The 17785-nt window shown below is 39.1% G+C and overlaps 1 protein-coding gene across 14 annotated transcripts in view; it reads right to left on the bottom strand.

Annotated features, from left to right (window-relative positions):
• Nucleotides 1–17785, bottom strand: part of MAST4 (microtubule associated serine/threonine kinase family member 4) — a 574487-nt gene that overhangs the window by 47419 nt on the left and 509283 nt on the right. For all 14 annotated transcript variants that reach the window (XM_067031060.1, XM_067031065.1, XM_067031056.1 and 11 more), the window contains 6 exons: nucleotides 16673–16830; nucleotides 14648–14723; nucleotides 12607–12816; nucleotides 8522–8623; nucleotides 5732–5864; nucleotides 1947–2014 (listed from right to left, as the gene is read on the bottom strand). In XM_067031060.1, coding sequence (XP_066887161.1) covers nucleotides 1947–2014; nucleotides 5732–5864; nucleotides 8522–8623; nucleotides 12607–12816; nucleotides 14648–14723; nucleotides 16673–16830 — 747 coding nt within the window. The remainder of the gene's footprint in view (nucleotides 1–1946; nucleotides 2015–5731; nucleotides 5865–8521; nucleotides 8624–12606; nucleotides 12817–14647; nucleotides 14724–16672; nucleotides 16831–17785) is intronic.

Below are 17785 nucleotides of genomic sequence, written 5' to 3'. Positions count from 1 at the left end.
GTTGGCAACAAATGAGACAGCCAGGCAGAGCATGCCTGTATTTCTTTACTTCCACCCACCGTAAGTCTTACTTACCATGGTTTAGACACCAATTTTCAAAAAGACAGCTCTTTAAAAAGTTTAGTTCAAAGGACAAGAGTAAACAAAGTTGTTTTTGTTTTTTTTTACAAAATTTTCTCACGCCCCATGTATCTTAGCACTGAGAGGGGGTTAACAGTCACTCCGTTCCCTCTGCAGAGACCAGAATCCCCTTCCCATAATTTTGGAAGAAACCCCATGACTCTGAGGTATGTGCCATCCTCCCCGACTCAGTGCTGGCACCCGCCCACTCGGCTGCCCCACCACCTTTGGAAGATTTAGACAGAGCTTCCCACTGTCCTCGGGGCCTGCATTCTCTCACCATCCTGAGTGACTTCCGTATCTACACAGATAACTCAGCCACCAACCTGGCCTCTGGGCTACCTGACCTCCTCAATTCAACCAGCTCCTTTCTCTGTTTCTCCTTGGCCTCTGGCCATAGGACCTGGGTCTACTCATCACCTGCCAACACCCCACCTCAGAAAACATAATCCAAGACTGGGACCCCTTACTTGTTCAGCCACCCCCACTCTGACTGCTCTCCACAGCTCCAGCTACAAGGCCCTGAACCAGCCTTCTTGCCTCATTAACTCTTCCTCACCTGAGTGACCTCACCTATGCCTATGGATGACTCCTAAAGTCACCCAGGCCATCCACCAAAAACTCTCCCTCTGAGGGCAGGAAGATCCCACACCTTATATACAATTGACTGCTTGATGGCTCTCCTTGGATGTCTCAAAGGAACTTCAGCTTAAGCTCATTCAAAATTATGGCAGTTATGATGAAACAAAAACAGCTGTCATTTATTTAGCATATGTGAAGCTGTCCTAACCATTTTACACAGACTACCTTATTTAATCTTTTATACCCATTTTACAGTTGAGGAAACTGAGGCACACATATATATATATATATATATATATATATATATTTTTTTTTTTTTTTTTTTTTTTCCCCCAAGCTAGTAAGAAGTGAAGCCAGCTTTGAAATCTGGAAACCGGACTCCAGAGCCTGGGTTTTTAAGCCCCCAGGCTACACGGCTGCCCCTCTTTCCTGACCACCCCCAATGCTGGGGGTGGTCCATCCTGGTTCCTCTTCTGCTATTCACAATTAGGAAGAGTGGCACCAGCATCCAGGACCTCTCATCTGTGTCACTGCTGCAGACTTTCAAATGGCCTCCCCAGGGCCACTCCAGCTAGCTTTCCTCACCCCATCTACTTCCTACATTGCAATCAGTGTGATTTTTTTTTTCACGTTGTTACTCTGTTTGGATCATTTCCCTATCTACTCCTCCTCATCCTCCACACACATACATTTCCTCCACAGTTCAACAGCTTCCCACTGTTCTTTGAAAGAAACAATTTGACAAAGATGAACAGCAAGCACGTCTGTGTCCAGCTTTTACCCGAGCTCTCTGGGCTGCACGGTCTCCCTCACTCTTAAGCCTTCAGATATACTCTCTCCCTTGTGTCACATGATGGTCCCTTGGCCTGGAATGTCCCCTCTGACCCTTCTCATCCGAGTAACTTCTCACATCTCAAGTGTCCTTTCCTTAGGAGATCTTTCTGGACCGGTAAATCTCTTTATGTTATGAAGGTAAATCTCTTTAATGTTATGTTCTGGGAGCACATGGCCCTTTTTCTTTATAGATCTTATTCAAGTTTCTCATTTTGATTTTTTGTGCATGATTTCTCTTTATTAATTTGTTTCTCTTTGAAGAGAGGGGCTAAAACTGTATGCCTGGTGCCTTGCATATAGAAGCACAATAAATATGTGGTGAACAAATAAAGTAATTAACACAGCCAAAATCTCCAGATGCTTAAAAAACAGAAAAACCAACATCATATTTCATCGAGAAAGATACTTACTTTCACTGATTCGTCTGTTTCTGGTGTTTCTGCTGTCCCACTATCATAGTTTCCCAGCTGAGCCATTTCTAAATTTAAAAAAAAAAAAAAAAAAAAAAAGCTAAGTTTAAGACAAATAGGACAATTGTAACTAGACAAGAGTACTATGCTAAAACAAAAGAAGCACAATTTCTCCAATATTAAAAAAAGAAGAATTTACTCTATACTCCAGTGTACACATGAGAAAATCTTAATTCCAAAATGGCAAGAACCAACAACTGATATTAATATTCTGAAATTATTCATTTCATGCCCTTTTTCCTAGAACTCCATTTCTTATGAACACATAGACACAGCTACTTAGAGCTAGCTGGGCCTCTGCTCATGTTTGCAGGATTCACTGGCTGACCCAGTCACCACAGCTTGGAAAGGGTTTGGGGGCTCAATGATTATGCTTGTAATCAGATACTCAAGAGAGGCAAGTTTCCCAGGCTCTGACAGGCATCAGAGATGCACTGACTACAGCTCAGAGATGAGTCTCAAGTTGTCATGAGCAAGCCTTGCTCCATTCCTTCACGTCCACTGAGAGCTAGCCCTCCTAGTACATAAGAATCCGCAACTTGTGAGAAAGGAAGCAACAGTAGTTGTTAAGAGGAGTTTGGAGTTGAAAAGATTCGAGTTGCCAGCACTAAGAGCACTTACTAGTGGCTTTTTAACCTTGGGTTCTTCCTCTGTAAGATGGGAACAATATTGTTTATCTCTTGGAGTTTTTTATGAGTATCACATGTGATAATGCATGTAAAGCTCTTAGCATGTTGACTAACAAAAATTAAGTGCTCGCTGAATGTTGATTGTTATTTATTACCAGTAATTATATCATGTAAAGTAGTCAGTCCTAGGCTGGATGCCACATGCTTGACACCAGCCTAAATTCTACCCTAGTGGTCTAGTTAAGAGACAAAGCATTTCATTGCTCAACCTACATTGGAATGCATCCTTACGTCTATATAAGTAAATGAGAAAACCTAATTTATTTTACCATTCATTTTGATCTTCATCAAACAGTGCACACTTAAGAAAAAACTAAACATGTTTTATTAAAAAAAGAACATGAAAAAATTTTCTCCAAAACTTTAGAAGGGGGTTATCGTTAAGTGGTAGGATCACAGGTAATTTGAATTTTCTAATTTTTGAAAATCGAACGTGTATAATAAAAAGTTATAGTTTTTAGTTACATATTTTTGTGTGCATCTAATATTATTTCTTAGGTTCTCAAAATTTTATGTATTCATGTTCTTATAAATATAATCATCCTTTTTTGGGAGAGATTACACAAAAAACACATGAAGCAAAGCAACAATGGAGTGCTGTCTTTAGAGAAAAATTAACTCCAGAAACTAAAATAACTGGAAATTGACACTATCCCAGTTTACTTACAGAGGAAGTTCAGGAATTAAAAATGAGCTCAGTACAAACTGTGTGCTTTCTTGGTGTCATTCAAATGACCTCAATGTCCTATGTGACTAGCACTTTTTTTTTTTTTTTTTTTTTTGTGGTATGTGGGCCTCTCACTGTTGTGGCCTCTCCCGTTGCGAAGCACAGGCTCCGGACGCGCAGGCTCAGCGGCCATGGCTCACAGGCCCAGCCGCTCCGCAGCATGTGGGATCTTCCCGGACCGGGGCACGAACCAGTGTCCCCTGCATCGGCAGGCGGATTCTCAACCACTGCGCCACCAGGGAAGCCCGTGACTAGCACTTTAGATTAATAAACTAGGAGGTAGACTATAATGTATTCATTTGGAAGGGCTCAAAGGAGCAATTTTACTATTATTCATTTACTAAGCATTATTACATCTTAGGTGCAGAGGTGAACTCATATAATCCTAAAAACAACCCTATGAATAGGTACCATTATCCAGTTTTTACGGAAAACACTGAAGCACAAAGAAGCTCATCATAGTGTGATCAAGGTCACACAGTCTGCACTGACACTCTGGGTAGGCCCATTCCAGACTCTCACTCTGAACCTTCAAAGGTCAGGCTTTAGGTCTGCTGGTATCCATGATGACAGGAAGGGAAACAAGTGTAGATCAGAGTTTACAATAATCACATTTTAAGTGATTAGAGCAAACAGATTAAAAATTACCCTCAGATCTGAATCATGAAAATTAAGTGTTGAAAGTTAAAAACAACTCCCAGTGATAGATTTGTATAATTAAACAAGAAACTTGTCAAAAATCACTATTCAAATGTTTTAAAGACAATAAAGGCATATAAGTGGGCCTCAGATTATTCACCTACCAAAGGTTCAGCCTCCAGTGATATTTACTACCAGGTAAGAAAACTGTGAAGAGCTCACTCCGTCTACAATTCAAAGGGTGACACAACTAAACTCTGCCAGCGTGAAGAGTCACCGTAATATACTTTGACAGTCTCCCCCACTCCAATTACTTTCATAAAAAAAACAAATTAAAAGATGGTTCTGTTTTAAATAGAGTTTCAGCTAAGTAACTATTATCTGGGAAATACATATTATTTGTAAGCAGTGGGTAGTAATGGAATGGAACCAACAGTCAGCTTTTGAAGCAGGAAGCTAAGGCATCATTTTGTAATGCCTGAAGAGATTTTTAAAACTCATCTAAATACCATTAAACATCTGCCCTTTTTATTTCAGTGATTTAAACCATTTCTGAAGACTCATGATTCAAAAAGGTAAAGATGGTAATTTAAAAGCTATGGGGAAAAATCTCTCCCCAGGGAACTTTTCAGAAAAGCAGCCACCAGACTCTGATAAGTGATGAATCTGTTGTGGTATTGCTTTCAGTACAGTATAAATTTATCTGGCATTATCTCCCAGTAATGCATGCATCATTTCACTGGAAGCAAAGATTCGATGGCCATAAGAGCAAATAAAACAGGGGAAATAGGAGAGCAGGCAGAGAGCAGCAGGTTCCCCGGCTGTAGATGGGAAAATATCTGCCGACACATAGCATCATCACAAACAATTTAGCATATAACACTTTGCAAATTCAACTTAGTGAACCAGGAAGACGATTTTGAATAAAGGAGTCTATGATTGTTTTTGAGTCTTTTCAGGCAGTATATAACCTAAGTGTTTTAAATGACAATCCCAAACAATAATGAACAGGAAAAGGTGGTGGAAGGAGTGGTTTCTCAATATCAGATTTGAAAAAAAATCACTAACAGGGTGCTTCCTCTTCTCTGCATTTAATAGCATTAGACCTATTTTTTTTTTTTAATTTGAATCAACCAGAAATCCTTGTATAAGTTCTAAAAAGCACTTCCCCCTGACTGGCTCTCCAGTATATTACTATTTTTCATACTTTCTTGAGACAAGTAAGTAAAAATAGATTTACGAACACTGAACCTGATTTCAAGTTAATCACCAGTTATCAGTTACCTGACTCCCAAATTACATTTAAATGTCACTTTTAAATTAAATGTAATGAATTCATTTACCAATATTTTCAAAATGTGCACCCTTGAGAAGAATCCAAAGGAGCTCTGCAAGAGAAAAAATACCCTCAGAGAGGATGGGAATCTAAACCCTTCTTGGATGCTCTGGAATTGTTAGGCTGATAAGACTCTGGGATTTCAGGGTCTCTTCCCTACTCTAGTTAAACACAAAATTCAACATATAGTTCTTTCCTTTAAATTACAATTGGTCCCCAAATTTGGCCTTTTCAATAGATAGAGCCAAAATATGAGGAAAAAATAAAGACTTGCCACTAAGTTTTTCCATCTGTGCCTAAGCAAGTAAAAGGTTAGCCCAATCAGGGTACTCACCTTCCAGAGGATCCTTATTGAGACCCAGCTGGCTAATGATGTACCTGGGAATGTCAGTTTTAATAACCTGTCCTTCTTTTGCATGGCCTTCTGCTGCTTCCAATAGGTAGTAAAATTCTTCAGGATCAAATTCCTAGCAGAAGACAAACAGAGATGGATACTTCTTTGAGCCAAAATTGTCTGCGGTTTTATTACATAAACCACATTCACAGTAAAATTTCTGGATATACACGGTAATAAGTTATTTATACAGAAAGAAGACAGATGGATTACTTCATTTAAAAAGCATATAATTTTCAGTTCATATTCAAAGCCTAATCATATTCTAAGACAATACATTTAAATACTTGATAACCCAAAGATCATTTCCATTTCCAACTTCCTTGTAATGTGACTTTGAAGGTACTAGGCTCCACTTAAGATATCTATCTTATTGAAAGTGAACAGGTCGGAATTTTTAATTGTGCCTTTTTAGTAAAGTTTTAAAAACCTGTGAATATCATCCAGAAGAGTCAGTTTCTCTCTCTATACAAATAGCCACAAAAGAAGTAATGTTAGGATGCATATTTTCTCAAAGGTTTTGTAGGAAACTCCCTTGGTACAGAGGTGTCCAAAAATATTAGAAAGAAAAATCCCCAAATTTTATCACAGAGCTCTAAAATTAAGTTATTAATATTCACATAATGTGAACATTAAGAAAGAAAAATATGAAGTTAGTACTTCCAGTTACCTCCGTCTTCAGTAAAAATTTGGGAACACGTTTTTCCTAAGTATTTTACTTTATTTTGCTGTCTGTTGCTTCTAGTATGTAATAAAAATCTTAGGATCACATCACTCTACATGGATGCCGCGGATTTCTGTGTTGTAAACAATTATAGATTTAAAGCACAGTTACTGTTTTCAGTTATATTTCCTAGATCCTCTCACTCCCAGAATTTTTCTCATTTCGATTAGTGCCCCATATAGGCAACTGTGGAATCTCAGTATTTCACCTGAGAATTACTCAAGTATTTCTAAAGGCCATATGAAAAAGCATGCTACAAATGGAGTAAAGCCCAACCAATGTCCACGGTCAGTACCCTTTACATAAACCTACAACCAGAGACAAGGCAAGACTGGGACTACAGACCTAAGATGATTGGTTGGGGGAAACATTCCCTAAAACTCTCAAACTCCAGTTTCATTTGAGCTTTAAACATCATGGAAAGCAGCAACATCTTCAAATCTACTTCTAAGCTCACTTGTTTCTATCTTTGATAGGCTACATGTACTTTGACTGTTTCTCTTCCGATTAAGAGTGATTACTGTAAAAAAAAGTCATTTCCCCTTCTAAGGCAACATCTCTCTTAGCATGTCTACCGCCGTCCAGAGAAGCAAGTTTTGATGCTAAATGGTATTTTCCCCCAAATTGAACAACTGCAGGGAAGTACAAGCCTGTGGTGCATAATTCAAAAGGTACAACAGGAAGAGTAGGAAAAACTCAGTCTTCTGCCTGTATCTGCCAGGCACACAGTTCTCCTCCCCAGAGGAATCCTGAGTATTTTTCTTTCCCTTTATCCTTCCAGAGACACTCACTGCTGAATGATGCTTTTGATTCTGTGATTCCAAGGGTCCTGGCCATTGATGGAAAACCTTCCTCCACCACACATCTACCTTTCTCCTCCAGACTCACCTTCCACCATATCTCACTATGCACAGGTATATGTTTATGGGGCTGTAAACATTTCACTGTTATAGAAAACTATGAATCTTAATTAAAATAAGAGCAAAACCAAAGCAATATCACCATGTCTGTACATATGTGTACGTAAAATTCTGAAAAGCTGTATTGTACTCAGTGTTATAAATAACTATTAGCGAAACTTAAAAGTGAGTTTTGACACTACATTAAGCCCCATAAAACTGTTCTTATGTTCGAAGCTTTGTCTTTGTTCAGTGTGGACTGAAATCTCAATCAAAATTACATAAAATCAAGCAAAGATTTTAAAACAGGAAAGTGGTCACTGACTAAAGAAAGTATAATTGATAAAACAAACTAATCTTGGAAAGTCTTATTCCTTTAGGTCTGGATAAGGCCATACTGTATTCTCCAAATGGACTGCTGACTAACACTTATTTCAAACATGCCACATTTAAAAAGTAACAATTATAACCACAGGTCACCGTATATCGTATCTCTGATTTCCCTCTCTCTGCATCTTGGCACCTCCAAAAAAGCGGGGTACAGCGAGTGTTCTAAATGGGCTACAACATAGAAATTATGCTGAGATAAAGTCAAGCACATTATTGCATGATCATTTTTTAGGTTTGACCAGACTGTGATATAACTATCTCTTTTTTTTTTTTTTTTTTTTTTTTTTTTTTTTTTTTTTTTTTTTTTGCGGTATGCGGGCCTCTCACTGTTGTGGCCTCTCCCGTTGCGGAGCACAGGCTCCGGACGCGCAGGCCTAGCGGCCATGGCTCACGGGCCTAGTTGCTTCGCGTCATGTGGGATCTTCCCGGACCAGGGCACGAACCCGTGTCTCCTGCATCGGCAGGCGGATTCTCAACCACTGCGCCACCAGGGAAGCCCATAACTATCTCTTAACACAACACAAGTCCTAGAACTTTTCCTGAAAACCAGAAAAGAAAAAGCACACACGGCTGTTGTCATCAGCATTCACGTGTTGCTGTTTCTCTTGACTCTTTCTATTTAGCTCTTTGAAGCCAAATGCAATTGGAGCTTTCTGGTGGTCCCTGGTTTCCCACAGTTAACAATAAATAACAAAATCACCTCGAGGGGCAACTCACCAGGCACTCTAATAACCGAGCAGGACGGGCAATAACAATTAGGATCTTTCGAACTAGCTGTTTAATAAATGCCAATTCTCCACTTTCTGAACGATCATGAGCCTATGAGGAAGCAATGAAAAGAATGATGAGACAGAGTTGCTCCGCTAAATGGGAAAGAAAATCAGCAAAGCATGCTAATTAGATAACTGCAAATATCCAAAAATTAAGCGACTCAGAAAATACTTTTTTTTTTTTTTTTTTGGTGGTACACGGGCCTCTCACTGTTGTGGCCTCTCCCGTTGCGGAGCGCAGGCTCGGCGGCCGTGGCTCACGGGCCCAGCCGCTCCGCGGCATGTGGGATCTTCCCCGACCGGGGCACGAACCCGCGTCCCCTGCAACGGCAGGCGGACTCTCAACCACTGCGCCACCAGGGAAGCCCCAGAAAATACTTTTTAAAAATTGATAAGCAGACATTAGCTCTACATAAATGGACACTATTAAACGTCTATATCTACAAAATGGCTCTATCAACTAAATTTTAATTGCAAAACTTTGATTTATTCTCTGTGTTAAAAATCAAATATTAGGGCTCTCAATGTGAACCATGAGTGAAGTAGCCATTAAAAGTTTATGACACATTGAGTACATGGTACAAGTAGAGTGGGCAGCTGATGAGGAGCCTTGATTTTCCAGATGTAACTTCTTAAATGTATGAAATGGCTAACATAGTGAAGGACTGATTTTGTTAACCTGGGCATTTAACACATTCATGAAATATGTTTTATATATACAACACTATTAGCCTGTAAGTTAGTTATTTCATAGTATGTAAGAAGTTGTACACTGCTTATTTCAAATGTTAGGTGAATACTGTTTATACTTGGATACATACATATGAATTCGATTTCACATAATGAATAAATAATACCTACTCAACTCAGTAAAATTTAACTGACTCAAAATCTTCTAAAATTTTATTTTACATGTTGCCTAACATGTGAAACCTAAGCCCAAAAGATATCCTGAGGACAAAACTTAGTTTATTAACAGTCATTTTAATTTTCAATATTTTTTGAAGAAATGAGGTAAATCTGTACCAAGGCAGATATAAAACCAAAGTTTTAAAAGTTTAAATATAAACTTCTACACATGCTCACATTTAGGCTTTCTTAATTTTTATTATTTGCTTTCCTTCAAGGATTAAAAAAATGTATCAAGGTGATGTTGGTGCAACAGAATATAATTTCATAGATATGGTAATAAACATTTAAAATCATTCTTGAGGGTGCTTTATTCTGACAAGAATTAGCCTGCCCATAAAAAGAAGTGTCAGACCAAATCTATGAAAAATGATTATACTTAGAAGTAGTATGTTTACTAAATTTAAGTCATTAAATCAAAGGCAACTTTCCAAAATATAGGTAGAGAAACCATATACAGGAAAACCCCAAAAGCTAACATTTAAAAGAAAAAACACAGAGAAAATGACCACTGGTGAATAACTGTAGAATAGAATGTGTTTAAAGACAACCAATTGTTAACAATAACTATAGGTTCTAGTAACCAGTAAGGATGTCAGAACACACAGGAGGAGACATACATAATATTTAAACTGTCTTTAAGTTTTCTTTTCATTTTCTGTTTTGTAACAAAAATGGATTTAGGAAGATACAGCGAATGCCAAGAAATAAGGTTATATGTCTTCTTTATAGTTTATCCTTAATCAAAACTAAACAGAAAACCTTAAAGATGAAGCAAAAAAAACCCCACCTAACTTCTGGATTGATAATCCTCTTACTATTATAATTACTGCTTTATAAGTTAAGGAATATAAAGGAAATCTAAAAAGCCTAAACATGTTTTGGTGGTCTCTTCAAGGAGAAACAAGAACTTTATATCTTAAAAAATTAAAAATAGCTCAGATTATACAAATTCCATTTCAAAACTTGTAAAAATAATCAGTTCATTCCAACTTCTTACTTCTGAGAATTATCAGCCGCAACTAAGGCCAAAACATACAATGAGTTATACTAACACAAATAATATTCTGTCTACTATCAACAGGGGAGATGGGAACTTTGTTAAAACAACACCAAACAAAACCACACACTCAGCATGAGAAGAGAAATAGTTTAGTGGCTGCTGGCACCAAGCTCCAGCATTCCTGGATTCCCTGTGTTTGTACTGTAAGTATTGGCCAGTATAAAAAATATGGAGACTAACATTTGAGAGTAGGTTATAGCTTCCTGTGCATTTTATTTTCTTTGGCTAAATACACCTAAGTGAAAAAAAGAATGGAGACATAAAAGCTTTCCCCTGGAATTGACCTAGACCTCAGGACTTTAAAAAGGCATCAGTTAAATCAAGCTACTCAACCTCAGGGGGACTTGGCCTGAGTGTGCAAAGGACTGACAACGGGAATAGTGGCGGGGAGACAGGCTAGGCGGGCACACAATGTCATGGCTGGGAACTGACAATAATTGCATCAACGGGAAGGCAAAGCCAGGCCTCACAATGTGATTCTATCCAAAGGAGCAAGTTCCCCTGCGACCTGTTAGCTCCAAACTCTGGAAGGACATTGTGAATGTGATTCTGAAGCCAGTTTTAATTTTCACAAAAGGACTGAAGGAAAATGATTATCTGTGAAAATGAACAAGAAAACATCCTTATTCAAACCTGACAACGCTCTTTATGTTACACATGTATACATGTTTCTCTGCCCAAGAGAGAAATTTCTCTGGAAGTCAACAATGTTAATCTATTACATGGTGCATTCAGATGATTTTTGAAACCCTAAGATTTTTTTAGTTGCCACGAAACAACCTGCCAAGTCTATCATACAGAAACAAAATTAAGTGGGTGATTTCAATGTAAATAGCTTCAGCTTTGGATTCTACCCTTTTCAGGGAATGCCTATGAAGGAATGAACCACAGAACTTAACATAGCCTGGGAATGAACTATGGAATTAAGGAAGAAGCATCTCACAGAGGTAAATTAATTTTCATCATAATTTATAGTAGAATTGGTCCATGACAAATTGGAAATTGACAACAAAACCTGAAGACAGTGTGTTCATCCAAAGACAGTCTGAGAAACATTCCCTTAGTGAGCTGCAAGAGGTTGAAATGTGAGGAATGGGAACGGAGCATAGAAAACTCTGTTGGGAGGTTTAGAATGGGAAAGGGAGGAAAAATGGTGGCTGCTAGTCAGAGAGGGATCATCTCATCTTGCCACAACTAAATTCAGTATGAGGAAGGACAGATGGATTTCTAGAAAATTAGGATGCCAATATTTTCCTTCAGTTCCATGCAATTGTTTACACAATCGTGCTTACAGAAAACCACCTACGATTTTATTTACATGGGCATAATGTATGCCGATGGGATACAGAAATACAATATATCCAAACATATCGGCTAAATAGGTTTTACTTGTAGGCTGTAGCTGATCAATTTCAGTCAGGACAGCAATATTATGCATTAATTGCATTCCACTATACACACTCCCTTCGTGTCCTGGGTGTTATCAGGAGCTAGGACTGCAAGTGTTAGGCTTGGAAGGAGCCTGTGTTTATCTGTCCTTCTAGAAATTGGATATTTTGTTAGAAGAAAAACTGACACTAATGAAAATATAAGTTGCCATTTACTACCCAACACCACCTGCAGGTTAATTAATAGGACACATGGCCTGGAAGAAGCCGGCAATTTTCCATTTAGCTTTTCCAGATATTAGAACTAGATAGCATAATCAAATAATGTACATACACTCAGGCAATTTCTAACTTTATGGTTAAGGAGGGAAAAAAAAAATCACTGCTTCAAAATCCTTCACAATCCACTTATCCTAGAGCCATAGATTGTTGGGACCCAAAGTTCCTGTAAAGGTTATTAACATTAACTTTCTATTACTCTAAACGTTGACCAGAATCAATTCACAGCAAGTAGCAATGAATTGTTTTTTTTCTTCTTCCTCTTTGCTTCCCTGGAGTATGAACTCTGTCTCATGGCTAAAACTTGCTGAGCAAATGCTCTCATAAAATTTTTCTTGTTTCAGGGGAAAAGCAAAACAAATCAGAAAACTTTATAAGGTGTAGGGTCTATACCTCCTGTAGCAACTTATCTAATTTGTGCTGTAATTCAAGGAAGTATCGTGAGGTGATGAGACCCTGGTGGGATTTATCCAAGCAATCACGAGCCAGTTCAATAATCTGATGGTGAGTGAAACTAAGCACTCCATCTGCGAGGGGGAGGATGTGGTCCGGGGAGTAGCTGGTGATTATTTCCTTTAGGCGCTCTTCCATCTGAGCTGTAGCCTGTTTAGAGACGACAGGCACACACGTTTGTAAAACAAGGAAACATATATGTAAACAACTCAATAGTCACATTTATCTAGCATTTATAGAGACCTCCACAAGTTATTAAATAGAATTTCAGAAATTAAATTTAAAACAAGCCTCCCTTCTGTAAGATAGTATAATGGTACATATATATCATTATACATTTGTCAAAACCCACAGAATATACCCCACAACAGAGAACCCCAATGCAAACGATGGACTTTGGGTGATTACGATGTGTCAGTATAGGTTCATCGATTATAACAAATAGACCACTCTTGGGCTGGGGGGCGGGGGATGTTGATGGGAGGGGGCTGTGCATGTGTAGGGTCAGGGAGCATTTGGGAACTCTCTGTACTTTCTGTTCAATTTTGCCATGAACCTAAAAAATAAAGTCTATTTGGAAAAAAAAAAAAAAAGAAAGAAGCAGCAGCAGCAGCCTCACCATGTGGGAAAAGGATCTGAGGTATACAGGAGAAACTGAATCTCCCAGGGTGATGATTACTTTTTTCCTCTGCCCTATCAAACGCAAAGTGGTACATGTAAGCTTCTCCAAATAACTCAGTACCTGTGAATCGCTGTGCTCTCATTTCAGTTCTTGGGCTCTTTCAGATAGATTGCCAAGAATATCAAATATTGTGGCTCTGTTCTTACCTATTCAAAAATCAGGATCGTTGCTGGAGTTCCACAGCGTGGGCCAAGAGTTTGTTCCTTTGGCTGTGTTTTAATGTACTAGGAACAAGCATCCTATACCATCTTTACTCACACCTCAAAAAGCTACATCGTGGGCAAATGGCCAAGGGGATTCCCTTGGTAACATAAACCTAAAATTTCCTTCCCAACTTTTATTTCATTCTCTGGGATCCCCGAGTGCCTAATCAATGTTCTTGCCTGCATTAATTGCATATGCTGGAGACTCCCTCGGCCTCCTGTTCCCTTCTAAATCCTAACCAGTATTAACTAGTATAGTCAGGATCTATTTCCCTGGTGAACAAGTGACATGTGATAAACGGTTAAAATGGCTGTAATCAATGACATCAATGTTGGGTTCATTACAAATAATAAGTACTCTACTCCTGATTTATGAAGCCAAAGATTTCCTTTTGCTCTGTTGCCTAGGGTTACAAAGGTGATGGGGGAGGGACAGGAACAGAATGGAGAAATTGCTTCTTCCAAATGTGTAGGAAGACACTGGTGGAAGGGCTGTGGAGACGAGGTGACGGGAGCTCCTTGCAGCCAGGGCATCCGGCAACAACCCTTCGCCAAGGCCTCTCTAGCTCAGTCCAAATTGCTGGCCTAACAGGGAACACTGCAAATGGACTTTTCCTTCTAAGAGGGTTAGAGGTATGATTGCTAAAGAGATTGGAAGCCACAGAAAAGAAAAATCAGGTGAAAAAAGTAAAAGACTTTTGTGACACGTACCAGTTTACAGGCTTCTGAGGAAGAAAACCAATTTCTGCGTGACCAAACAGCAGCAGGCCCAGAACATGGGCAGAAGGGGTGACAGGGTCCAGAGGCCTTGCAAAGCTGACGCTCTCTGGAGTACCTCGGCAGGCTCACCCAGTGGGGAGGGAAACCGGCAGGATTCACGGTACAGCCAGTGCAGCCCACGGAATGTGTGGCTAGTTCTCGGCAGCTTTTAAAACTGTTTCGTGATTTTATCTTTCTAAAGAAGGCTATGGTGCTATTCTATAAAGAGACTCATCAATGGACTGGACCATTACTTCCCATGACAAACACCTTACAGATGCTAAACCTAGGTTGCCCGTTCGTTTAGATGCTAGGCATCTTCAATTCAACTCATTACCTTTGGGAATCTTTCCTTGTAGACATGGTTCATCATAATTATTTCATGGTCACAGCAGGCGGGAGAGCGTCCAGGGCTGCAAGCAAAGCAAATTACCCTTTTAAACTTGTCACAGCATGAAATGAAAATAAGCTTTTCATTTATAAACAATTGGTTGCATCAAAAGTACTATGCAGTCTTTGTAAGAAAAGTATATTAGGTGATAAACTACAAAATCAGTCATTAGCACACACGCACGCATACATACTCACAAACGCACAGAAATCCCGAAGAGTGTTCATAAAGAAAGCTCCAGAAGTGGAATGCTGCAAATTAATCATAGCTACAACATAAACGTTCAGAAAAAGTTCTTAAATTGTGATTATATTTTGTATGTAGCATGCGTTTGCATGGTTCTAGAAACCAGTTAATGAACTGCAATATAAAAGAAGACAGGGTAGCTACAAACAGCAACATCTAGGGCATGCTGAACTGTATAATTTCACACTTTCATCATATGCCTGCGCACTGCCACGTAACGCTGAAGAGGTTTAAGAGTTTTCCATGGCACAGGTGTCACCTCTGAAATCCATTTTCTGGCCTGGCAAATATTTATTTGGGATGCTGAGGAAGGCATTGTGTACCGTACTAAACACAGGCATACAACGCTGTGTTTGCTCTACTTCAACAGTAGGTGCCTGCTCCTTCCTAGTGGTATACAGTCAGGCAATTTCAGTGTGAGTTTATATATTCCTCAGAGGACATAGCTGCTTGCAGTAGATATCCTAGGAACTCCTTTCATAAAACCAAAAATGGCACCCATGTGGTAAAATATGATGAATGAATATGTATTGAATGAATACAGCTCTAAATGAATTCGTAAAATTGGTCTTTTATTCCATATCTCAAAATAATCTAACACAATTATGCCATGTAGCTGCATTTACTACACGACACTAAATAAGAAAGGTACCAAGGGAAAACCCTTCTCAGAAAACTTTGATGTTCAACTGAACACCTGACAAACTATGTTTTACAATAAACCTTAATATATCAAAGCGGGCCAGTTCTACAGCATGAAGATCTCATCCTGTGGAGGACCTGAAGAAGGATTACCCTACTTCCCTTGCAGAGAAGGACCTGTTGTCCAGCTGCTGGGATTGCAGAAGGCTTCAGCTGCCAGTCCCTTCAGGGATGGCCTCAGCTACAGAGCCCCCTCACCCAAGGCCATGTCCTTCCCAGGGTACCACATCCCAGGACTGAGGCAGGGATATAAAGGAAGGGCCAGTTCTGATGGGTCGTGTCATCCCTAGAGCTCCCTGTGGGGTTGGCTGCAGCTGTCAGCTCTGCGCTGCAGCTAGATTTCTCCCACTGCCAAATCCTGCCTCCTCCCCACCTCCCACAGGTGTACTTCCCAAGCACTCCCTAATAAACATCCTGGTCTCTATGATAGAGTCTGCTTCCTGAAGAGCCAAACTGTGATATACGTAATTTTTTGAGACAAGGCCAAAACAAAACTGCCTCTACTCAATGTCAAATGGACTACATAGGGTACCCACAAAATACAAGGGATACAAACTCCTAACAATTTGCTCATAATCTTGGAGAAAGTAAGACTTGTGATGGGAAGAAAGAATGAAAGGTCTGGGTGGCTTTTCGTAAAGTGGAATCTGAATTCCACATGTGAACCTGAACGTGCTGTCCTTCCTTTTCAGCCAAGTCTCTTCCTCATAAAATATTAATTGATGTAGCACCATAATTAGATGGTCTTGAAATTTCCAATGGCTCGAAGTTTCTCTAGGTGGTCCCTGTAGTCCATCACGGTTACTGCTACCACAGCAATTAGCAAATTGTAAGAATTTAAAAGAAAAATACTAAGATGCCTTTCAATGGTAATTCACAATATCACGTGTAGATGGAAAACTATATATAGTAGTTCATAAATTAATTAACACATATATGAATTACAGGACCAAAAGTCTTCCCTTGAAATGGTTGAAAAGAGATTATCCAACTCATTGACATTTTTCCATCAGGGCTACAAACCTCAGACTTCGGGAACGGGGGCGCATGGGTGTATTCCGGCATCTGCCCTCTGTGGCGATGCTTTCGGTGGTACAAAAATGTTTTGATAAGAAGTGTAATTCATCTGGTGTTGGTTGATATGGTAACTGGTGCAACTTCTCCTGGGAGGAGCAGGATGACTAAAACAAACCAAAGTGAGGTTTTATGACTATCTCAAAAAGAAATGCTTTAAATGAATATGAGATCACAGCATTAAATTTTGTTATATCACCACTTTATACTACATCATTTCCACGTTATAATTACAATAGCTACTGCCTCAATGTATACCTTGATGTTGTCTCTGGGAGGTCAAAATGGCTTCCATATTTCATCTCATTTGTCTATAAGATAATTTCCCAAAACAAAGGCTTACTCTCTGGAGAAAACCCAGGCTCTGAAAATGGATAGGACCCAGTCAAAGCCACAGCAAGAAAGTGACAATTGGAATAAGATTTAGATTCATTAAATGACAGATTAGTTCACATGGTACCCTTGCTTCTACCACTTGCCACAAACACTGTGACTTTTAGCTAAGTAACATAAAATGAATTCTGTGATGTATGGTCATTAATAGGTAATGAGACCTCTCTTTACAAATCATGCTATCCTTTGATGCAATTTCCATCAATATGTGTCCTGGGTAAAAAGCGGAGGGGATCAAGAAGATACTCGTGTTACTAATGCCATTGTTTTAAAAATCGGAATTTTCTCTTTCTGTCTTCTTTGGCTTAGGCTTCTTTTTTTAAAAAAATAACAAAACCTTCAATAGTGGTGAGTTTTTTTATCCCTTGAATATAGATTTGCTCTTTGAAAACTGTCACTCACCACTTGGAGCAAAGTAAGGTAGAAAAGGTGAATGGCTAAATAACGCTGCTTTTAATCAATCTGAGAAATACAACTATAAAGCAAAGCGATTGCTTTTTGTGTTTGTTTTTATTGAGAGGTGCACCCTTTAAGCATTCTAACAAAAGAGATGAGAAATGTCTGAGTAATGGAAACACAGGTAGAATAAGCATATTTTGAAAGATTCCCCTCATTTGAATATTCCATTCTAGCAGGGTTTTTTTATTAAAAAAAAAAAAAAAGCCTGCC

Source organism: Kogia breviceps, chromosome 4 (genome assembly GCF_026419965.1).
Source record: "Kogia breviceps isolate mKogBre1 chromosome 4, mKogBre1 haplotype 1, whole genome shotgun sequence".
In the NCBI taxonomy this organism is placed as follows: domain Eukaryota; kingdom Metazoa; phylum Chordata; class Mammalia; order Artiodactyla; family Physeteridae; genus Kogia; species Kogia breviceps.
The sequence above is the reverse complement of the archived record's forward strand: the minus strand, read 5'-3'. Positions and strand labels throughout refer to the sequence as shown.